At 30.6% G+C, this 25,703-nt stretch overlaps 1 protein-coding gene across 1 annotated transcript; it reads left to right on the top strand.

Moving 5' to 3' along the window:
• The first annotated feature begins 600 nt into the window (after positions 1 to 600).
• Positions 601 to 25,208, top strand: LOC132713941 (tenascin-like). The gene is made up of 18 exons (XM_060696644.1): positions 601 to 724; positions 3,601 to 3,787; positions 8,234 to 8,365; positions 8,837 to 8,971; positions 10,218 to 10,370; positions 14,680 to 14,796; positions 15,154 to 15,288; positions 15,556 to 15,687; positions 16,502 to 16,633; positions 17,326 to 17,472; positions 17,670 to 17,837; positions 18,310 to 18,462; positions 20,439 to 20,585; positions 20,714 to 21,016; positions 21,932 to 22,231; positions 22,961 to 23,095; positions 23,353 to 23,493; positions 25,078 to 25,208. Exons 1-18 carry the CDS (start codon positions 701 to 703, stop codon positions 25,206 to 25,208), a joined length of 2,772 nt encoding a protein of 923 aa, XP_060552627.1. The 5' UTR covers positions 601 to 700.
• Positions 25,209 to 25,703: the final 495 nt, after the last annotated feature.

Genomic DNA, 25,703 nt, shown 5'->3' on the forward strand with positions numbered 1-25,703 from the left:
TATAGCTCAGTTGGTTAGATTGCGGACACATATAACAAAATTTTCTCGGCGTGGGTTAGATCCCTGATTGGAGAAGGTATATAGAGAAAATGTTTTGCTGAATTGTGATCATAATTCACTTACTAATACAATATAAGGCTAGCGTATTGTTAATCCCATTTAAGACACCAATAATGACCTCAACTATTGAAGATTAAAAGTCGGCTAATGAATTTTACGGCCCCATCGGACTTTCCAATCCGCGAATTTTTTTTTCGGAAATCAAGAAAACGCGGAAATTAATATTCGCGAATATGTCTGACCTCGGCAAAACGCGAAAATTTGTTTTCGCGAATTAGATTGGGTTACAGTAATTAATCCTATAATAAACGAAATTTGTTTTTCAAATCAAGTCTCCGAACAATGCAATATGCATGACAGCAGAGTTTTCTTACTTATTGAGTGAATACAGCGTGTTAAATATCAAATTATAGGACAGGAAAAGCCAAATATTCACTGAATGTTTACAACTGAATAACTGTATATCATCTAGAGAAAAGATCATTTCCGGTTTTTAAATTCTTCATTTATAACTTCTATTTAGATTTGTTAATACCTGTATACCCTGTATTCAGTCAAACATGTACCGAATCGTTAAATTTCACTTCCTTTTTAAATAAACCTTGTTTGAGGTAATAGTATTGTAATAGACGAAAACAAAATGTCGATTGGATATATCACTTTTGTGAGTAAATACATATAAAAGTTATATTAATTTTCTATTTTATACATAAATAATGAAATAATTGACGAACAATATTTTTATATTTCATATAGACTATGTTCAGAAACTTTTATCCTACAGCGTTTAAGTGCACTTTTATATGATATTAATTTCGTGTAACTTTTGAAATGATAATACACCTGTTACAATAAGAATGAGCGGGGTAAATAGCCTCTTAAAATTTCAAGTTTCGTGTAACCTTTAACTTGAGTCTTATGTTATTTTTATATCAAAAGAAAGTATTTTTCAAGATACTATAGAATACATTACATTAAATCGTTATTAATATAATATACAATATATGAGCATGACTAAAGACTCATTATATAAGTCTCAAATGTACGGTTATTTTTGCTACAGGAGGATATAAGTTGGTATACGGAATATACACATTTAACTAATTTTTCAATCTTAGACTGTGTAACGGCTATTCATAGCTAAATGGTTAAGTTTTTTATCATTGAGATATGACCGATTACAGGTATGTACATGAGTACTTGGAATATTGTTAGTTTGAGGATCTTTGACGGGTTGAATAGGCCAATATGAATGGCTATAGTCTAGGAATCGCAGTTCAAATTAAAATCCATTCCAATTAATCTAGGTGGACATTTCCTAAAAAAAAAAAAACAAAAAAAAAACAGGAAAAGTTTGAACAATGACCTTTGAAATCAAGAAACCATTACAAAATTATCTAAATATATATTTGACTGTACATTACTACTTCTAGTAAAATGAAGCTACATGTATATAATTTATTAACGAAAATTTGTATTTTGCTTTAATTTATAACTCTTATTCTTCATAATTCAAAATAGTAATACAGTAACTAAATTAATCAAGATAATCATTATCGTACTATTCCCAGACAAGCATCAGAACAATAGCAATCAAGTTGTTAACATGACAACATATTTCTTTTTATTCAGACACATGTAAAGTCAAAACTCATAATGTAACTACTAGTAAACAATATCTTTGGAAAACCCCTTATTTGGAGTTTAATGTTAACTTTAAAGATGCTTTATGTTTAAAATACTAGTTTTGCATTATAAAGCAAAAAACACTAACAAACCTTTGAAGGAACGTATGTACATCTACATTTATAATGTTAAATGTTTTAAATGATATTCATTTACGTTGTAGATTGAAAATGACAAAAAATGATTTTTTCGAGAGTTTAAAAGCATTTGATATGGATATGTACGTGCAAAATTTAAGATCATTTGCTAACTCCAACAATTTTTATGGTTCAACATGAACAAAATATTGAAAACCGTGTACACGCTTTGAATTCCAATTGGGCTAAGATTCTTAACAGTAATCAAGTTTCAAATTAACTCTGAACATATTTATTTACAATTACATTTTGCATGATGTTTAAGTTTGAAGTCCCCGAGTTGATCTATGTAACATTGACTCACATCGGGGGCGTGAAACAATACCATCTGTAACAATTGTTCAATATCCATATGCCTGATAAACAACATTTCATAAGTGCTTCATTGTTGTCTTGTTTCGAAATCCTATAGGTTATGGTTTGGTAATTTAATGAAAACACGTGTGCAGGAACGATTTACAAGTGATGCAATAATTCAGTAACTATACACTGTAAAAAAAACTTTAAGTGAACAAAAATCCTGATGCGGGATTGTATATAGAAGGGAATGATTTAAACCGTAAAAAAGAAACTCTGCAATCTAGGTGAAAGCTTTCGTTCGTAAGAGAAAATAAAAAAAACGAAGCATCTCTTATGCACTAAGCATCATTCATAATATTAAAAGGATTAAAAAATACATGATGAATCAAATTGCAATGATAAAAGTGAGTTTATAAGAATTATCATAAATATTATTATACCATACCAACTGTGTAGCCAATTAAAGTTTTGATACATTTGATATATACTAGGTTCCAAAAAAAAGTGTGCACTTTGTTATCGGCGATTTTCCATTGCCTATTCTGCTTAATGTCCACGTATTTGGTACCAAAATCAAGATCAGAACATGTACATTATAATCGTGACTTTAAACTTTAAATTCCGGTGTCATTAGGATATGATTTTGTCTCGAGAATGTACTAGGTCGCCCCCAAAGAATGACGTTGTGCCCACTGTAAACGGGCAGCTCGATGACGTGCTGTAAGCACTTGTCCCACACAGGGCCTCCTTGGCCGAATGGGTTGCCGGGCTTGCCTGAGGCGGCGCAGCACTGTCTGTTTGCTGATACCATACTGCCTTGCAGAACTTGTCGCCGTTTGTAAACGACGTCGACGGTGCGTCAACGTAATGAACCTGTCCGTTCGAGGGTTTGTAACCCTCGGTCTACCGGGTCTAGGGCGATCTGCTACCCCACCTGTTTGCTGGAAACGCTGGCGCAACCGAAATATTGTGTTTCTGTGACAACCAAACGCTCTACTGACGTTGGAGACGTTGTCGCCACGAGCAAGCATCGTTAATGCTTGAATTCGCTGATTTTGATTCAGTCTAGGCATGTTCAGTGACAAGCGCTGTGAAATCAAATGTGTTTTCCCTTTGTAGTGCGTATAAGGATTATTTCTATACACAGTTCCTGTGACATGTACCTTCGCCTCGGACTGCACGTGCAAATTATGCTATATTATGTATTGCCATATAAAGCGAAAATTCCGTGCCAGCACGGGATAGGTTTTACATTGGATTGATGTATTGTGTACTTAGGACTAACAATGCCAAATTTGCAAAAGAAACGTCTGCTAATTTTCTATATATTCAATGTTAAAAAGTGCACACTTTCTTTTGGAACCGAGTATATATACAATTTACTACATTTGTTCAGAATTATTACATATATTTTCAGGTATTTGCACACATAGTCTATTTAAGTATATCAGCTGAATATGGCGAGTTTTGTACAAGAAATATTGACTGTACAGGGATAGGTCAGGTGTGTGATGTCAACGTTAATACATGTGTTTGTTATGCAGCTAACAACTACAGTTATGTAGACAGCGAAAAGAAGTATTATAAGGGGCAATGTGTGAAAGGTAGTATATAGTGTTTTTCATAAGATATAAATATCATGTTTATTTTTCGGCAAAAACACCCAAAACACATCAACAAAAATAATTGTAAATATACAATGGCCTCTCAGAATTTTTCACTGAAATCTAGATAGAAAGAACTTTTTGGGGGAAATCTTATTTAGCTTAATGTTGAGTGTCTGAGTTTGCAATCCGGTTGTCATTTTGTTTAACATGTATTTACTATCATAGCTGTAATTGAAAAGTTTAGAATCCAAATGGTAAATAATAGACAACAATATATTTAACATTTATAGCTGCATGCCTACTGATTTGCTAACATGTTTAAAAAGCTCCAAAAATGTAGTATAGAAAAGTAAAAGAACGAAGATTCAATTAATAATCTACATGTTATGTGCTACGTATGACAGCTTTTGCAGTATTAACACCATATTTCTACTGTGTGACTAACGCAGTAAGGGCTTCTGCATAATTTTACCTCTCGTTTGTAATTTACATCGATTGTAAGTGCAATTTGCAGTGTTATGTTTTTTTGTTCACTATAGTTTACTTTTAATTACATTGTAAATCTTATTACGAAAATGGTTCCAAATACTTCTTTCTATTTCAGTTACAATAACTCTGGTATAATAGTTCAACTCATATCGAATTTGCGAGTTTGTTTTCTCATAAACTACACATTAAGTAAAAAAGTTAAGTATAAAGTGTCGTTCAAGTAAAAGGTTATTCCGTCCTTATTCAAATAATATTGTTTAACTCATTATAATAAAGTAGGTCGTCATTGAATGGACGAGGTCAATGTAACGTTATACTTATGTTAAATAACTACTCATTTAAGGAAATATATGCAGAGCATTTCATCGGAAACCTTGTTAATAACTTTTTTGGGTGGTTATCTAATTTCATAATCAAGGAAGAGTCCAATGTTTACATATACACGTCATTGTCAATCGTCTTATCAAAAAGCATATTCTATATACTAGTAATATGAAAATAAAATACAAGAAGATAAACAAAATATTTGTCCACGTGTCAATAGACAATTTAAAATACATATTGTAATAAATGATAAATAAATCATTTTTGAGGTAATAATACTGGTCAACAATGTGAAGCAAACATTTTCATCATAAAATGTAAATGTGCATGCACTTACACGTTTTTTTTTCTATTATATATAAACAAAACACATCTTAATACAAACATTTGAGGTGATGAAACGAGATTTATTTTAAAATTGGTTTATATAAATATGTATGAATTGTATATCTTTATAATCTGTATTAGTGCATGTGTGAGTACAGAAAAAATAGTATGTATCTAAAGAGCGGTCAAAATAAAAAATGTTGAAGGCCCGATTTGATTAAAGTGACATGATACCAACCCAAGTGTAAAAAGTCAGTGAATATGTAAACATCGAACTATTTTGACGTTGTGCCATAATAGTTTTCGATTTTATATTTTGCTATGAACAAATAATCAATAAACCGCTTGAGTAACGGGAATTTCTATAAAAAACATTGTTCAGAATGTATCGATAACGCTCAATTCTTAAAAAAAAGAGTGGGACAGTCTTTTTATAACATGCGTCGTTTTAATATTGTATCATAAATAATTTTCGTTAACATTTATTGGTCAATCACCATAATAATAGTACTATTTTTAAATATATTACTAATTGAATTCAACTTGACATCGGAAAATGTCACTCTAAATCTGTTCATGGACGGAAGAAGTTAATTAAATATATCTTCCACTCCACCTAGCCCCAACTTAACCGGAGAAGTTCATATTAGATTAAAACATGAAGAAATTTTGAATTAAGAAACATCCGAAGATGTGTTCATCGAAACAAATGTGACCCTTTGCTAAATATATTCTCATTTTAACAAACTTATCGCATCTCCATAGATACTCATTTAAACTCACTTATCCCATCTCCATGGATACTCATTTTAACTCACTTATCCCATCTCCATGGATACTCATTTTAACTCACTTATCCCATCTCCATAGATACTCATTTTAAAGTTACATTAAATAAATATGTAAAAATATTTTTCCGTCGGCCTAAAAATCAAACATTCAACAGTTTCATTAACCTGTTTAAAAGTTTTGTTGTAAATCTCATCAAATATTGTTCATAAATTAGGATTTTAAACGGGAAACCCGTCGGTAACACTAAAGTTCGTATACGAATTTTAACATGCAAATGAAGACTATAATGAGCTCGTGTATGCGCTACGTCACAGTATTATAGTTGCTATCCGGAACACAGCAAATGTGATATTTTCTTGTGCAAACACACTTTAACCGTTTAAGCTTCACGGTGCACTAAACCTGTGGTTCAGTAAAAGTAATCATCTCGTAAAAAGATTAAATTTGTGTGAAAACATTCGTTACAATGCGGAAATATACCGTTAAATTAGGATTGCCACTTATAGTAATGTTTGTTGATATAATACTAATGTACGGATGATGCGAAGGCGGAGTTTCTCATGCAAACAGAAATTGTACTTCCCATTTCGCCACAATGAGGTTACCTATTTTTATGTTAATAAAACTCATTTTGGTTGTTTGGACACCAAAATAAGACCTGGAGTCGATATAAAACCCAATTTATTAATGAAATGTCGCTATTTAGTTTTTTATGAACTTTATTAAATGTAACTTTAACTTACTTATCCAATCTCCATTGATACTTATACTAATAACTTATCCCATCTCCATAGATACTCATTTTAACACCCTTTTCCCATCACAATAGATATACATTTTAACTTACTTATTCCATCTCCATAGATACTCAATTTAATTTACTTATCCCATCTCCATAGATACTCATTTAACTTACTTATCCCATTTTCATAGATACTCATATCAATCACTTATCCCATCTACATAGTTATACATTTTAACTCCCTTGTCCCATCTCCATAGATATACATTGTATTTTACTTATCCCATCTCCATAGATATACATTGTAATTTACTTATCCTATCTCCATAGATACTGTTTTTAACTTACTTATCCCATCTTCATAGATATACATTTTAACTTACTTATCCCATCTCCAAAAATATACATTGTATCCCATCTCCATAGATACTGTTTTTAACTTACTTATCCCATCTCCATAGATACTCATTTTAACTTACTTTTCCCATCTCCATAGATACTCATTTTCACTTACTTTTCCCATCTCCATAGATAATCGTTTGAACTCACTTATCCAATCTCCATATTTACACATTTTAATTCACTCTACTTTAATATTAAATATTAAAAATAATTAATTACAGACACAAGCAATTCCATTTGATAATTTATGGAAACTTTCAAAGAAGTGCACTTTTTTGTTAATAAAAAGTGTTCTTTGAATTGGATAATTCTCCGGAAAAAAGGTTTTAATTAATTGATAATTATAGGTAGCATTACCAAGAAAAAAAAAAGTCGACGTAGATGTACAAGAATAATTTTCCAAACTTAGATTATTTTTGATTTGCATACTCCACGTACACACTAAATTTCAGCACAAGACTGAAAATGATTATGTAATCAGATGCTCAACGTTAATATTGACTTTTTATAACACTGGTATAGTTTTATATTTTCCTCATTTATCTGTATGGAGAGAGAGAGGGGCCTGCGTAACAAAGACAAGCCGTCAAATGAAAACTTTATTCTACCCGCTTAGCTTGGTAAGCAAAGCTGATGGTCTAGAGGGAGCGAGTTCTTGAGTGTGTGTCTTGAGCAAGGCACACGTTTGAAAAGTTTGCAGAAACTACCTGTCCATTATGTAAAGAGGTTCGGAATACTCCGGGAAAATGGAGACGATTTTAAGACCGGTCTACCATAAAATATTTTTGGAATTATATCTGCACTATTCTGTTTTTGTTTGTTCTTGTTTAGACAGCCAAGTATTATACATTTTAACATGGAGATAATGAATTGTCAATAAAACAGATGATTATTAACAGGCACTACAAGTACTTTTCCAATTATTTTGATCAGTATTAGCACTTTAAAGCGGCATATATGCATCTTCTCAGATTCGATTCGTGCTAATGTTTATGAAAATATTGAAATAGTATATAAAAATGAACAATGAAAATAATTACCACATTGTAAACGGCAGTAACAATCTACGTAAATTACCTGAATGAGACCGAATTAAAATTATAACTCGAATCTTGATTCTTTTACTTTTCTTACAATCAAAAGCATTTTTCTTGATTTGATTTCCTTTAAATAGTTTTGCTCATAAAGAGGCATACATCTTTAAGACTATAAATTACATTTGAAAGCATATAAGGTTATAATTATTGATGATTATTACTCCTGAAAGAATTACTTATATTAATTTCGGCTGAAAGTAAACATTATGATTTTCGTAAAGCGACTTTTGTTATTTGACTGTTAAAATATTAATGCATTTTTTCATTAAGATCTTGGAACAGATTGTACAAATGTAGCAGATTGTAATGGTGTTAATGTCATCTGTGATAATGGTAAATGTAAATGTAACACAACCATAAACTATCTTGACCATCTTTTTATGGGAGGACCTTGTTTTGCTGGTAAGTTTATAAAAGAAATATTTAAAAGTTATTCTTTTCATAGATATGAGCAAATTAGACAACTCTTTTTTTCAGCTAGTTTAAGTTTTTACTCTAACCAGTCTTTAAATTTCATGACTTACCATCCCTTATATCAATGAATCAATGATTATAACCTTGATGTAAAGGTAAATTTCCGCTAACGTCAGGTTTTAAACAAGTTGAAATGAAGTGAATTGTTATATACTTTACGAAATGTTTAGGGTGTCTAAACATAGTCACATTTATTATACATTTATCTCTAATAAGATCAATTTATCTTCTATTCTTTTATCATTAATAGAGAACTACGTTACACAGATAAACAGTCACATGTACAAGTTATTTGAAAGGATTTTAAGGTATATAATTTAAATACTGCATAAATAAAAAAAACACTCTAAATTTAAGATGAAAATTTCCTTTGATAATGTTATATGGTAATCTGTTTAGAGCCAGGAATTGACTGTAAAGATGCAGATGACTGTAAAGATAGACATAACATATGTGTTAATGGTAAATGCAAATGCAACACGACCACACACTTTGACGTTCCTGGTGTAAGAGAGGGGGAGGAATGTGAAACTAGTAAGTAAACAAGCTTAAACACATGTTTCATAATTTAGGCTAGATATATCTGATGGTAGGAGAAATTCCTCACTTTTGTATATTGACTAGAAAGCAGAATAAAGACATATATTAAGTTAAACTAATATGAATGACTCACCGAAGAAAATAAACAAAGAATTATTCAATTTTAACTTGATAGTTACTCGATGACAAAGCAAATGCATTTCATAAAATCGATCGAACTGTGTTCATATAGTTATCATTAAGACTTGTTGATAGTATCGCATTGTCATATATCAGATTCAAATGTGTCTGAAAAGACGAAAAAATCAACATCGCCAGTGTTATTACCGGACGAGTTATCACGTTTATGTCGATATGAAAATCAATTTAATGAGTAATAACAGTACTGTTGTTGTTGTTTTTTGTTTGTGTTACGAGCTAAACGCAACAGAGACGATAACGCAGCAACAAATTTTACAATTTTTTAATAAAAAAAACCAGTTATATACAATAATACAGAAAAAAAATGAAAGTAAAGTTTAACTCACAATTTTCCACGATTCAAATTTAACAAATGTCCGAAAGTTTAACCCACAGTTCGAAAATCAATTGTCCACAAATCAAATTTAATCAATGTCCAATGTCCACAGCAGAATATCACAATATGTCCAAAACACTTCCCACACAGAATTACAGAATCCAAACTAATATATTCTTATTTTAGCTTCACGATATCATAAGTGAAATAGCTCCAAATCAGTATATCAACATATCCCAATATCACCAATTAGCACACACCCAAGTACAAACATCCATCATATTTATACAATCGATGAATCAATCTTTAATACTAAACTACTTAGAGAAAGAATATTCCAGAATGTACATGCAAAGAACTTTCTTGAAAGAAGATGAATGAACATGAAAAATTATATAAACATCAAATAAACAAAATTATTTAAAATAATACTGACAAGAGTAGGTTTCGAACCCAGGACCTCGAGATTATCAGTCCTGTTTCTACCAAATGAGCTTTTCAGGAAATAAATACTAAACGCACTTACAATAAAGCCGATATACATAACATTTGCTATTTTGTAAAAAGGCAATGTATGTCCGTCCAGCTAGGTCTTTCTTTATTTTTTGATAATAATATTTGCCGTTAAAATATGTGAATCGCAAAAAATGTAACTGTGTAGTATATTTCCAATTTGCAAGAAACGCATTATCATAAATATTAAACATATTTCTTTTATTTTAGAAAGTGCACTGGGAGAAGACTGTGCTTTCCCTTTTAAAGTTTTGAGCCAATGCCTCGATAACAATGCTGTTTGTACATTAAATGTTGACCCATACCGAGAAAAGTGCCAATGTAAAGATGGCTTTTATAGTATTGGAGGCAGTTGTGTCAAAGGTAAAAATAAGTCAGTTCATTAATATGTTTTCAACAGGATGTTGACAATAAGGACATTTAATGCTAAACGAACTTCACAAATTTCAACCTATCGAAGTAAATGTTTGTAAAACAAATTTGCTTTTTTATAATTTCGCCGAGTCATGGTTGCATACAAGACTTATTGTGTGTCGTTTTTCTCTATTTCATCCAGGAACAAATTATATTGTAAATAAGGATGATACATACAGTTAACTGATATTATGTACACGTATATCAGTTTCTTCCAACACAATATTTAAACATTCAAAAATGTGTTCTAAGAAAAAGAAGTGTGTTATGCTTTTTGTAATTAAATTTTCTTATATAATCAAATCTTTATTTGTTCATCGGGTTTATCATATAAGACTATTAAATGTTTGAGGTACAGAGACTTAAACTTAAGCGTCAATATGGTAAGTAGTTGATAGTCGGATATTCGAATAACCAAGAACCTACTAGCTGGTCCATGTAGTTGGTTATTCGTAATTGCCAACTATTTAACTGCTGGTAGTTGGTTATTCAATTTACTATAACAGCATGCAATCCTCAAACACATATCATATATTTTTTCAACACAGAGTAAAGAAGGGGGCCTAGTTGTTATTCGCGAAAATTATTAACTACATACCAGCAGGTAATTGGTTATTCGAACTTAGCATGTTTTCCCCTCAAAGCAGAAAGTATATGTCGAAATAAATGTAACGGATATATACAGCAAGATCAATGTGTTCTTTAACATGGAAATACCTGGTCTCGCTATGTCCACCAGGGGAATCAGTTAGTTGTTTGCGAATCCCAACTACCTTCTAAAAGGATGTTGGTAATTCGAATATTGTATATATTCGGCTCAAAACAATTTTTATTGTTATGAAACAAATGTTTTGGTTATAATAGCGAGTTATGTCTTTTATATAATATGGTTACACCCTCTTCAAAATAAAACGCCAATGGGATTCAGTCGGTTATTCGCTCAAATCCCCAAGGTACACCGTTCTAGGAAAAGCTATCTTACTAATGGATTGATATATCAAAAATATTTTATTATCATCTGCTGCGAATCTGAAGTTATTTGTTTACGTTCTTTCAGGACGTTCATTACTGATTCCTTGTAAGGTTTTTATATGAACTAATTTCTATTTACCACAAACCTTCCGGGAGGCATTCTGCTACTGTTCCAAAGCCTGAAAAAAACTCATTTAAAAACTCATTGACAATTTTATCTTATGTTTGTATAAACGCTGGATATTTCTTTTAAATGACAGAAAATTTCACAGAAAACTAGAAATTGACCATTTAATCGTATATCCATTTATTCATTTTGTGTACGGGTGTATTATATAAAACATTAATATTTGGTTTTATTATTAACTTTTTGCACTGGCATAAGAGATAATCGTAAAATATTTACTTTGAAATTTGTCTGAATTTAATATACATGTATTACATATTAAATGGTAACGTCCCCATAGCAAGAATAAACCTGAATCATTTGTTTTATTGCTCTATAGATGGAAGTTATGTATGCATAAGTCAAATGTTCCAACTTGTAATCATGAACGTTTTAAACTCTCAGTTAGCTTACATTCAAAGTGGTCTGTAGAGAATAACCCCCAAATAACGTTAAATCCTTGTAAGGGAAGTTACTCTTTCTCGACGCTAATCGCTGAAATAAAAGGGTCAATAACGAGATATGTCTTTTCTATAATGTGTTTACATCCCTTCATACATTACATGTATTTCCCTAAAAACATAAAACAATTTATCAGAATAAAAGTAACAAATATAATTATGAAAAGATTAATTAATTCTACCAAATCATATCACACCATCTCTCCACGTCGACCAGGGGTCTTAGTTGGTTATTCTTGTAAATCCCCAACTACCTACCAGAAGGTAGTTGCTAATTCGAACCTTCCTTATTTTCCCCTGAAGAGCACTTTTCCGGAAAATATGTAAAGGAAATGTAACAAGAAAGATGTGTTCTCCAACATGGAAACACACTGTCTCATTGTATCCACTAGAATAGAGAGAAATAAGAATCCCTACAGAAAGCCCAACACGACACAGTTGAAAATGTTGCAGGCTCGGTTCGATTGAGCCTGTTCATGGACGGTACTGTCAAGTGCAAACTACCGTCCACGCCACCTAGCACCGGCTTAAGCAGAATTCAACATTTAACATGAACTGGTAAAATTTAGAATTTTGAAACATCCGCAGATGTGTTCATATGGCGGTTATCATGGAACCTTCAATGTGACACGTTAGTGCCATTCCATGAAAAGCGGCATATAGTCCCCAAGTAAAAAAATGCATTTGCCCTAAACGGGAAAACAATGGGCGGAACTAAATAAAATGGAATTTTAAAAGGGGATCTGAGGTTATGAAGCCTGCATATCACAGACATGACGTCAAAAGACAAATTTAAAAAGCAGGTCACATATCCTAAGGGTGATTCAACAGTATTCAAGTAAGGAATACTGGAACCACCCAGCTAGAAAGATGCCAAATAGAAAGAACTAAAATTACACAAGCACAACACTTATGTCGTGCTGAACGATCTTTAAGGATCGGAAATATAACATCCCTGATTGAATGTACGGGGCGACTTTTTACGCCGCTGGTGTGGCGATAAAATAGAGTGAAATAAGAATCCCTAAAGAAAGCCCAACACTCAGTCACTAGAAGACTCAGTTGGTTATTTCCGTGAATCCCTTACTACCTACCAGAAGGTAGTTGGTAATTTGAACTTACCATGTTTTCCCCTCATAACAGAAAGTATTTTCGGAGTAAATATAACGGATATATAAAAATAAAGATGTGTTCTTCAACACGGAAACACCCTGTCTCCTTATGTCGGCCAGGGGACTCAGTTGGTTATTTGTGCGAATACAGAACTGCTTACTTGATGTTAGTTAGTTATTCGGATGTTGCATATATTTCCCTGAAAACGGATTTTTTTTAGAAATAAATATTACGGTAATATAACCAGTAAAGTGTTTCCTATATAATACAACAACCCCATTTCACTAAACCTGGTCGATTTTTGTTGAAGTTGGTGTAATTATGTTATGTAGAAAACATCTATCTTTTTATAAATCCGTTACAATTTTTCCAGACAATATTTATTGTTTTAAATGGAATGTATGCGACATCCGACTACCCTCTTTTATTTCGTGTTTAAGATGAACATTCATGCTAGTGACGTGGGTTGAATTACCAACTACCAACTGTTAAATAGATGGGAATTACGAATAACCAACTACCCTCTTTTAGAATAGGTTATTCAGATATTCAAGTACCAACTACCTTCCAAACTGACAGTCATGAACTACTGTATGAGTGGATATTTATGCATCACAAAAATTTTGTGAATGTCAAAATTGGACTTTTTGCATGCAGAAATATATTTGCGAAAATATGAATATAATACTTTTTTGTGACATCATTAACTAAGCAGGTACATGTTAAGAATATGCCATTATATCAGTTGTTTAATACCTTTTTTATCTATATAATTGTTTGAAATATACATTGAAAAGGGATCATACCTTTCTTTGTCATATTTTGAAACATTTCTTTTTTGTTTGAATTACCTATTGTGTTATTTACACATATTGTTTTATTTAGACATTTGTGATTTGTTAAGACCAAACTTAAAACAAACAAGCAATGAGAAAAATTAATCTCACTACCTGAACAGTCAAACTGATTCATGTATGATGCTGTATGATTTTTTTTTCAAATGACCTAGTCTTTCATTCTAATCCTCTTCTTTGAATATTGTCAAATTTTGTATGTGTATATATTTCAAATGTTATTATGTACATATTCTGAGAATAAATATGTTTAAACTAAATACCAAGTTGTTGCAAATCATCAATTTGCATCGCTGCTTTGAGATGAACATGTTTCAACACTTTTACCTATTTCTGTCAGGAGTTTCATCACCGTTTTCAAATGTCACAGAAATTTTTTTTTATAGACTTTGTATAAAGTTGTCTAACGAAGCTGGAATATGTGCAATATATGAAATTTTGAAATACGAAATTAAACTAAAATTTTAAATATTCCTCTCGGATGAATCCAACGACATTTTACTGACTTATGAAAATCATACTTGTGTACCTAATAGAACTGCCAGATTAAATACTAAAACTTCTTAAAATCTTTGCATCTACATGTACACGACTTTCGTCTTCTTTAACCATTATCGCCTCAAACACAAAGGCAATACAGCATCCATTTTGGAATTCCTGTTAAATACTTCGTTTTTTTTTCCACATTTAAGAGAAAATTATTGGTGAAACATGTACAGCAGCAACTCAATGTTCAGCAGAAAATTCCCAATGTACAGGATTATGTACTTGCAAGACTGGATATTTCACAAAGGGAAACTTTTGTCTGAGTATGTATAATTTACTTGTATTCATTTCAAAATTGAAAAGTGTTTTGTTTGCACAAAACAATTATATCAGTGAAAACAATGAAACAAATCTGGCAAATTTGAAGTGTCAGGCGTTTAAAATTTAGAAAGTATTTATTAGAATTTTATCACGACATATACAATTAAATAATGGGTATTTTCCAGACTGAAATATAAAATAAATGCATTTGGCTCCTTTGTCAAACAGAATCAGAAAGCCTTTCTGACACGTCATTGACATTGGTTTTCAGGTTTAATTATTCAGGTTGCTAAAATATGTTCTAATCATCTGATTGATCTTTGATATTGTTAAGCCTGAGAAACCATTGCATGTTTCAGAGAGATATCTCGGTGAGACTTGTGAAACAGATTCCCATTGCTCTCAAATTACTGATAGTGAATGTAGTAATGGTTATTGTTCCTGTCAATTGGGATTCTTCAAGACGGCAAACGGTCAAGCAGGCAGATGTAAAAGTATGCTAATAAGAAGCAACACAATATTTATATTTTAAAAAGATGATTATTTGACCAAAAGATATTTTCAATAAATGCATTAAATATGTGCAGTTAAGCTAATGGTATGAAGCTAACGAAATAGATTAAATATTCAAACGAAAAATAAACACTTCTTCACATGACACTTGTCTTCAATAATAGATGTTTTGTACATTGTTAGTGCTCGTCATTTGGAATAATAAAAAATATTTGTAATTTGATCACAACCTGCTTTGATGTTTTCAGAGAGACATTTAGACGAGAGTTGTGATGCCAATTTCCATTGTAGAGAAGCAAACAGTGAATGTAGGGACTCTACATGTTTATGTAAGAGTGGCTACTACCAGACAGTCATCGGACCATTGGGCATTTGTATTAGTAGGCTATGTATAGGACACCTTTATTCAATATAGACAAACATGTTTTTTATGTATAATTTCAATATTTGCAATTACATTAATGTTATTTTATTTACAATAATGATCAATTTTGTTTAATCTTTAAATATTTGTTGCAAATTTTGCTTAAATTGTGTTCATCACGTTAATGAAATTCATAAAGTACATTTCTGATTATTCTGGTGTATAGTTGAATGTTATTTATTTAATTCGAGTTTTTAAAAAATGTGCAAGTTTATGTATTTTGACCATGTGATTTATAATTGAAGAGTGCTCAATTCTTTGATTTACATCATAAAGAACGTTTCACTAACAGTCAAAAATATTTGTTATTACATTATGGAACGAGAAGAGTCATGTAATAAATTGGTTAATGTAGCAAAAATCAGTGTTGTTACTTATGTGTATAAGGTTAAAAGTCATTATTGTAAACAATCAATTTAGAATTTATTTTTTAAATTTACGAAATTATTTTCGCTAATTTCAAAATTAACTCCTACGTCCTTTTATTATTGATGAATAAATTAAACCACAGACAGTCTAGTTCGATTTTGTATGAAACTTTTCGCCTATCGACCGAAAATTCCTTGAACCAACCAGTGCTAAGAAATGAGTGTCAAGTTTCAAGCTCAGGTAACCAACGGCTTGCTTTTTATGGGGTATCAGCCTTCGCGGCCAGCTATCCTTCTTAGATTAGCCACTCGATAAAAATCCATATTTTGTTACACTTTTAACATTTCACTTTTTTATATTGTGTAGTTCATAAGTATTTCTTCACGAAGTTTGCTTTACAGAGAGATATTTGGATCAAAGTTGCGAAGATGATTCTCAATGTAAAGAGGATAAGAGTGAGTGTACCAGTAATAAATGTTTATGTAAGAATGGTTACTATCAAACAGGGACCGGATCAAATGGTACATGTACAAGTAAGAAAATTTTTATTCTAGTTTTAAAAATTTAGGGACATTTTAAAGTTGTTATGCAAGGTTTCTTTTAATTTATAAGAGACTTAACATTTGCGATAGTTCCGTATCTTACAATACAATCATCATATGTGTTCTTAGTTGTATCGTACACTCTAAAATCGTACAATTTTCTTTCTTCATTTAACTGAATCATATTTGTTTTCTGGAGTACCTTTTGTTAGTATTTTGTATATGGTTCAATACTAAACGAAGCATACATAACACGTATGGGTATATTCATTAGTTTAAAATATTTGTTCTTTAAAGACCCATTATGCCTCATAAATCCTTTTCTTTATTTTTCAAAAGCTTTGTAATTTTGGTGTACTTTTATCCAAAAGGTTACTTATTGGCCAAATATCTGATCAATCTTTTCATCCGTTGCTTTTTGGCAATAAGTTCATTTATAATGAATTAGTATTTTGTATGGAAGTCAAAATACTACTTTGTTTACATTTTGCTACTTTAATGACAAGTTATTTCGCTTAAATTGCTATTTTTTGTAGGTAAGAAGCATCTAACATTCTCTAAAACCATTATTTAAACATTATAATTTAAAATTCATGTTTGCGCTTTCTAAAGTAATAAAACTGTACTTGTTTCTGAGATATAATGTGCCTTTAAACAATTTTATTTAAAAAAAAACCTAACAGAGCAAGAAATAGGAGAAGCGTGTTCAGACTCCGATCAATGTTCAGCTGTCAATACAGAATGTTATATTAGTGGAAGTGGAGTATGCCGATGTCAATATGGATATTACGATACAAATGGTCCAGAATCCGGTGGATCCTGCGCTTTAAGTGTGTATTTTCATTTTGAATTAACTGATCTGTAATTAATTAATTTTAACAATGTGCAATTAAGATACATATACATATTTGATTTGCTATTTTGCTAATTTTCTATCAAAAGTATTATTTTGCGTATTATTAGATTGATACAAAAGTATGTATTTCTATACAATAACACTAGAAATTATGTATTATGAATGTTTAAGAGGTTTCTCTCGGTGGAATATGCCCACAACCAACAGCGTCTGTTCAAAACACAGCTACCTGCTTCGACAATAATACAAGATGTATGTCAGATGGTAACTTTTATACATGCCAATGTGTTGGTACTTATTACGACAACCAAAACAGTAAGAGCAGGCGATGCATCTTAAGTAAGTGAATTACTGATTTATTGCATAAGCATTCTAATAGAAAGAAATTTTCTGTAATATTCTTGTTGATTGACTTTAACAATTTGAGCTTACACTTTGTCTCAGACATCAGATTTTCTTGTGAAACAATCAACATGAGATATGTAATATCAGTTTTAGCATGATTAATGGGACAACTGATTTTTTCTATCTATTTGCTTGCCTTTGAGTTTGCGGCAACTTGTTATGGGAACTTCTATCATAGTCGTTTTTTCTTTTTTATCAACTAGAATATTTATATAACGTCTGGATAAGAGCCGTTATAGACAAATCTTGATGACAATAAAAAGCTTGGGTTTTCATAAATTGAGAAAATTTATGGAATAATCTCATTTATATACGGATAGACAACATCGTCTTTGATATTGTACCAGCAAAAACATTTTGAATGAAAAATTACATTTTTGAATTGTGACAAGAATATTTTTTTCAGGAAAAGCTCTTGGAGAAACATGCGACAAACCAGTTTACAACAAAGACCAATGTTTAGATTCAAGTGCTTCATGTATTTATGAGAGTATGAATGATGTTCAAAAGTGTAAATGTAATGATAAATATCGTCAAATACAAGCAAAATGTGCTGCTGGTAAGTTATTTCAAATGCAAAACACATGAAAATGTTGTGTTTACATTTTTGAACAACCTTTGATTTTTTTTTATATTTCTTTTATTGTATTATTGTGTTTATCTCGTTGATTCGTCTAAACACCGTCATTAATGAAACTGGGTATAATTGATATACTATTTAATTATTTATAAATAATGTTATGCCTCAGTATCTGTTTTTGGGAACAATTCTAGATGACTTGAATTGAAATATTCAGGAAAACAGGAGTCGACTAAGTTCACAATAGTAATAAGACAACAAATAATACATAATAAACTTAAGAACATAAAAGTTTGTCGAAGTTGTAAAAATCTAACGATGTACAAAACTCCTTAATTTCCACATACACTGTCAAGAATCCGTGCATTAAATTTGAAATTTGAAATGAGTCCTAAATAGTCAGAATACTTGTTTCAAGTGGATGAATTTATAAAAGTCGAAAAAAGTTATACTTTGTAAGTGGATATATCCGCGTGTCAAAAATTAGCGAATTTAAAATTTCATACATTTCGCGTGAGAAAATATAAGGAAATCATGCAAAGGTAGAATTTAATGACAGGTTGGTTGATATTACATTAGATGTTATTTTAGCGATTTTCGTCAAATCGCGTGGCTAATTAAACCGCACATACATTATAATCAGTCATGGCAAGTATACAGTTCAAATTATGGATTGTTATATGGACACTTTCAAAATTTTTTTTTCATTATTTTCATATGACAATTTTAAAGTCTTGATCATTGTCTTGAAGTTTCATCATATCGTCTTTCGTAGAATAAGATATAAAAAATGGTCAGCTTTTTAAGGGGTAACGCATTTTCATGCCTTTGATAAAATAAATCTCAGCTTTTTTAGAGGTAACATATTGCATACCCTTGATATTATATAAATAACACATGGGTTTGTGGGTAACAGTAAAAATATAATCCCGAGGAAAATACTGTTCGCCTCGGGTAACATAATTTTTACGAGGGATGATAACTCACTGTTACCCACAAACCCATGTGTTATTTATTTTATTACCCCGAACAAATACTGTGATTATCTGAATTTGTAAACTAAATCTAACTGTTACAAAAATAAACCAAGAGTAGCAATAACTAAATTGTCCTTACCATACAAGCTGTAGGCCTACTGTACTTGAGAAGCTGTTTTTCTTTTATTCTTTAAGCAAGTGATGATATCTACCAATCATAAACATACAATAAGCTGTGTTTTATTTAGAAAACAAAACACTAACCCATTTACATGATTTATAAGGTCATGATCTGTGAAATCTGATCCTTCTGTATCCAGAATATTATTCGCATGTTTTTTGACAAAATGTATTTTTCAAATTAACGATGATATCCTACATAAGTCTGTCCGACAACTCTATCTGTAACGTTTCACAGGTTAACATTATTGTAAAATAATTCTTTGTTGAATGCTTAAATCGTCTGCATGTTCTAGTTTGACACAAAATTATTAACATTACAATAACTTCCGATGAAAACAGATGTTTACTGTTTGACTATTCAACAAAAAGATATTTAAGAGATATAAAAGAACTAAATTTTATGAGAGTCATAGTTACTTTGGTGATGCCCTAGGCCCTATCGTCCAAAATAAGAATGAATCGAAAGAAAAATGGAGGCCATTTTATTTCATTTTATTTAGAAAATAGACCACGTGACCAGATTTTATATTGTTAAAAATACTGTTACCTATGTAACAGTACAAAATTCTTAGTCACGTGGTACACTTGCATGAACAGTTAGAATAACTCCCAGAGGCCTATGGGAAATTAACATTACGAAAAAGTGATGGGGTAATAATAAACATTGACTTTGCATGAATAGGTGCTTTTAAGCTTAAAACAGGTTTTCCAATATTTCATCAGTAAGCATTTACACTTTTTAACCTGTGTTTCTCTCTTGAACTAGTTCAAATAATATTTTTTGATGTTTTATAGATACAGCACTCGGAACGTATTGTAATGCGGCTTCCACTGTTGTTAACTGTTCAGACCCTTCTGCCCAATGTTTGGACAGCAAATGCACATGTAATACCGATAGTTATGATGATAATGGACTTACAGCCGGCGGAACATGTATGTCAAGTGAGTGAAAAATGAAAATGTTGTGAAGGCTGCAATATAATTACATGTATAAACTCATTATAGAATCGTCTGAAAATTTACTTGAACGGTATATACTATAATATAGATTTAAATATTTTCTCTTTCAGTGACAAATTTAAAGGTTACAAATATAGGATTCAATTCATTACAAACAAACAAAATAGAAGTTATATGGACAACAATCAAGAATTATAAACAGTACATAAACAGGTTTAAAGTGATTTGGAGACCAACCAAAGGTGATGATGTAAGCACCGAGTCAGTAGACCTAGCCTCCAATAGTACAACATACACAATGACACAAGAAATAGATCCTGGTAGAGCTTATACAGTTACAATCATCTCAATCAACGATCAAACACAACTAGGATCTTCTCGTAGTACATCTGTTGTTAGTTACCAGGCTGCAAGTAAGATAGCATTTTAAGATATATTTAGTTTTGTACCTTTGTCGTATATAATGAATAAATATAGACAAATTGTCTAAGTAAATAGTGAGAATTAAAAAAATATTGGCATCAGAATGACATAAACGGATCTGTTTTGGGAATATATACTTATACTGTTCTGTAAGGTGGATTTAAAATTATTTTTGCATATTCTATGTTTCTACTCTACGTAAGTTAAATTACTGCATAGTTGGTTAATTATACAAAAATGTCTATTTGTAATTATAGACAAACCGTTAAAATGTTACGATTTTTTTTTCAAATTTGTGTTTATCTAAATATAAACATTTTGTTGTGTTCATGGTAAGTTAAGATAATTTTATGGAAAATATGTGATTGCCTTGAGATTTATTATTTTAAATTGAATTACTTGCATGTTTTTGTGTTTAAATATAATTATACAATCATTGACTTGTGACCCATTGAATATAGGGTGATAATCACCGGTAAATGCCATATCGCCTCGGTCAATATGACATTATATCTGTTAATATAATACCAACCATATTCAATAGATTGTTAGCCCATTATAGTTCTATAATATGATCAACCTTTGATAAGAAAACACGCACTATTAAGTAATTTTAAATATCAAAAAAGTAATGTAATTCTCAGTAAAAACTATTAGTATACAGTATAAATATGTCAAACAGAATAGAATGCAACAATTTCAATTGTCTTTGCTTTTTGGTCATTAACAATGAGTTTAAATCTATATAAAATAGGGATCATCATATTCAACCATTGAATATGATACTACACTCACTGAATATGATTGTATTGTAAAATTTGTTCGTTCTATTGAACCAACGAGATTGCAGCTATTTTAAGATCATACAGTAAAATTATGAAAGAATGTTCATTTTTTTTTATTAGAACCAGGTATTACAAGCGGAATCGATGAGTCAAACTGTGATAAAGATGCCAGTGATGGTACCATAACAGTTGCTTGGTATGATGCCTCTGGTTACATAAGTGGCTACATTGTAGAACTTATAGATGAAGGAACTGTAATATCAACAAATTCTGTTGATAGTTCAGCTGCAACATTTTCAAATACAGACCTTAAGGAAGGATATACATATAGTGTTACAATACAGGCAAAAAGTGAAATGTATGGTGGAAATGCTGAAAACGGTGAAATATTTATTGCTGTTTTCAAAACAAGTCCTAAAAGTAAGTATAATTGTATAAATATAGTTCATAGGTCATTTTGACGTAAATATTTAAGCGTTTGCTTATATTGTCATAAATTTAATTATTTACATACGTAATATTAATTATCCTAAGACTGGGTGATGATTGCTTATCTGTGATTGTTTTACAACTTACATCGCAATCAACATTCTACGGGCTGTCACCTTAAGCTTTATATAGTATTCAGTTATCCAATGAAATGCAGTGAATCTGCAGACCTCAGTGTAACGTTCTGTTGAGTATTTGCTGTTAGAAATTTTGTTTCATACTTGTATGTTTGGATTTATCCAACAAAGTAAGTTGGCTTACTAAATTGTTTTGATTATTAAATTAAACAAAATGCTAAATTCATTAATGCATTCTTTAGAAAAAATAAAAACGAAGACAAATCTGTTAGAAGTACACTATCTAGAAACATGTAAATAAGATTTTTTGATGAGAATAGTGGTTAACAAATGTTGGCGGAAATTTGATTTCATGCTGTAGGGATTTCCGCAAATTTTCTTGTAGTTATGATCACAGATTTAAACTTAACCTTTTCTATTTGTACTAAGTTTTGCAAAGTCCATGTTGAATTATTCGATATTAAAAAAAATAGTACATATTCCCGATGATTTCAAGAACTTTTGAATTTAAGATGTAATTATAATTATAAAACATGTCTTTAAAGGCTTTAAAATACCCCTTTTATATTTGTTTATTTTCTAGAGTCACTATTAGATGAGACTTGTAATAAAAGTTCTGAGTGTGCAGAACAGAATAAAATTGAATGTAGGAATTATAAATGTCTATGTAGAGATGGGTACTATCAAAATGGAACAGGTTCAATGGGTTCTTGTACAAGTAAGTTTAAATACTTATTAATTTTATTCCAGGTTTATTACAGTATATTAACAGTTGCAAATTTCTTGTTATTTTAACTTTCTTTCGGCATTCTGTAAAATATTTTTAATCATTGTATAACGCAATCTGAATTATTTATATCAAGTAAAAATCATAAATCTTTTTCAACCAAATGTCATATTTTATTTTAAACGAAATAATATATTGCATATTGATACTTGTGAAAATCCTATTACTATTTTTTTTCTTTGAAAAAGAACGGCAGTTGGGAGAGGTATGTACAGAATCTAATCAGTGTTTAACAAACAACGCGGAATGTAGAAATAGTAGCAGTGTAAAAGTTTGTCAGTGTCGAATTGGATACTTTGATTACGAATATGACGGATCTTGTAGTTCTCGTATGTTATTTTACATGTTTCTAGTATTTTATTATCTCTCCATTTACAAGACTTAATAAACATAACCTCCTTAAAATCGACCAGTTTTGCATGTAAAACATGAATATAAGTAAGCATAAAGAAGAATTTGATTTTACAAGTTTCCAAAAATAACTTATATATATATTAATATAATAATCATGAATACAAAGCAAAGACTGGATGGTAGAACGTGTCTTAGATTTACATAATTGCCCTGAAAGAAAGCAGAATGCTTCAAGATTTTACTATATAATAAAATATATTGTAGTTCAAACAAGTGTGATAATATACTGTCATGACAAACTTTTTAATTCATAGAGGATAATAAGAGGATATTTTTTCGTTTGAGTGAAATATGGAATATATTTTCACGAAACATGATAAAATTCGACATATTTTCACGAGCCGGGATCAAAGAAAAATGGTTACAAATCCTATTGCTTGTTACGCAACTGCAATTGCACAGCGCGGAGTAATATATTATTGCGTCTTGTTTTGCACGCGATATTTGGCGCTACATTGTGACGTCACGTAAACAACTGTTTAAACGTCTGTACAGCGTTAATAACTGAATTAAAGATATTGGTTTTCGGATTGATTTTCTTAGTTAGACCATTTTCTATCATTCTAGATAGTTTTCAAAGCAAAATTCAACAAATAGTTGTTTTGTATTTATCAGATTTTTCAAACAAAATGGCGAAAGAAGTCCCTTAAAATAAATATGAGTTTTGACTCCGCCTACTTTCATATTTATATTTCATATATATTTTTAAAAAATATGAAATATATTTGACTGATATAGCACCATATTTCATGGGTAGAATTAAATAATTGTTTGTATTGCCTGTAAGATTGAAACATATTTCACTGAATGAACGCCATATGCAATATGCTCACGAGCGGCGTAGCCACGAGTGAAAATAGAATAGCTGGTGTTCATGAATAAAATATATTTCAATCTTATATGAAAATAAATAAATTTTCTATTCATTTCATTTTGAAATATAGTTTTGTTAAATTTCTTTAAGTTTGTTACATTTTTAACATGATGTATGATGACACCGACTTTCCTTGCCTATAGAAGCAAAATTTACTTATGACGGCATTTATTTTTGCCTGTTATTTAATTTAGTTATGATTTTCATTTCATCCGCATTCAGATATAGTATGGCTACAGTGAAAATTACTAATTAATTTATCAAGTGGTTTATCTGAATATAATCTGATATATAACAGTAAAACACTGGAAAGCATGAAATAAAATTCGATATTGAATAGATAACATACATTATGATCAGATTAAGTTATCACTGTCATAGAATCTGTTCATTGTCTAGAAATATACAATCTAGCAAATCGTTTAGTCTTCGTAATATTTATGTTTTAAAATGATAGTTAATTTTACTCTCAGACTGGATCTTTTTACCTTGTGATCAAATGATAACAATTATAATATGATTTCATAAAACATGCTATCATGGTAAAAGAACTCGCACTTTCTAAATTGAAATCTGAGAATTAAAGCATAAACTTATATTATAGATTAAGTGATATCTTTTACAGAAAAATGCAATAAATCCAATCAAGTTATCATCGTTGGAGTAATTCTAGGGCTAATGATCATACTTCTGCTCGCGTATGCTGGATATGCAACGTATCTTATAAGAAGATACAGGCAGAAAGGTCAAAGATAATACACAGATATTGTTTGCAAAAAATGAAAATGACTTAAAACGGACGTGGCATTAACACACAAAAATATTCAAACTAGCTAGTTAATACTCCCAGAGCAAGTACCGAGTCTGTATCATTCTTCACCAACTTTCTTTTCTAAACAAACAATAGTAACATTTCTAGATCTCTTTTTAATTTTGACATTGCACATAATCATCGATTTTTGTTGTTCTTATATTAAATTAGTCACGTCTACAAAATAATGAGTCAGTCTTTTCTACCCTACACTTATTGCTTTGACTCATTGTTAGACTTGTTTCCATTGGCATAGAAATTCTGAACTTTGTTTAGCTGTTTGTCTATAAAAAAGCCAAAATAGAATTTGTTTGTTTATTTTGCAGACGGACGAGAAATAAACCAAGGCATAGGGTAAGACATAGACTGTTTGTTACTTATTTAGAAACGGCGTTGATTCAAGACAAATTGTACATAGTTCTTGCATGGAAATTAAATAT

This window comes from Ruditapes philippinarum, unplaced genomic scaffold (genome assembly GCF_026571515.1).
Source record: "Ruditapes philippinarum isolate M1 unplaced genomic scaffold, ASM2657151v2 ctg4973_1_1_1_1, whole genome shotgun sequence".
Lineage (NCBI taxonomy): Eukaryota > Metazoa > Mollusca > Bivalvia > Venerida > Veneridae > Ruditapes > Ruditapes philippinarum.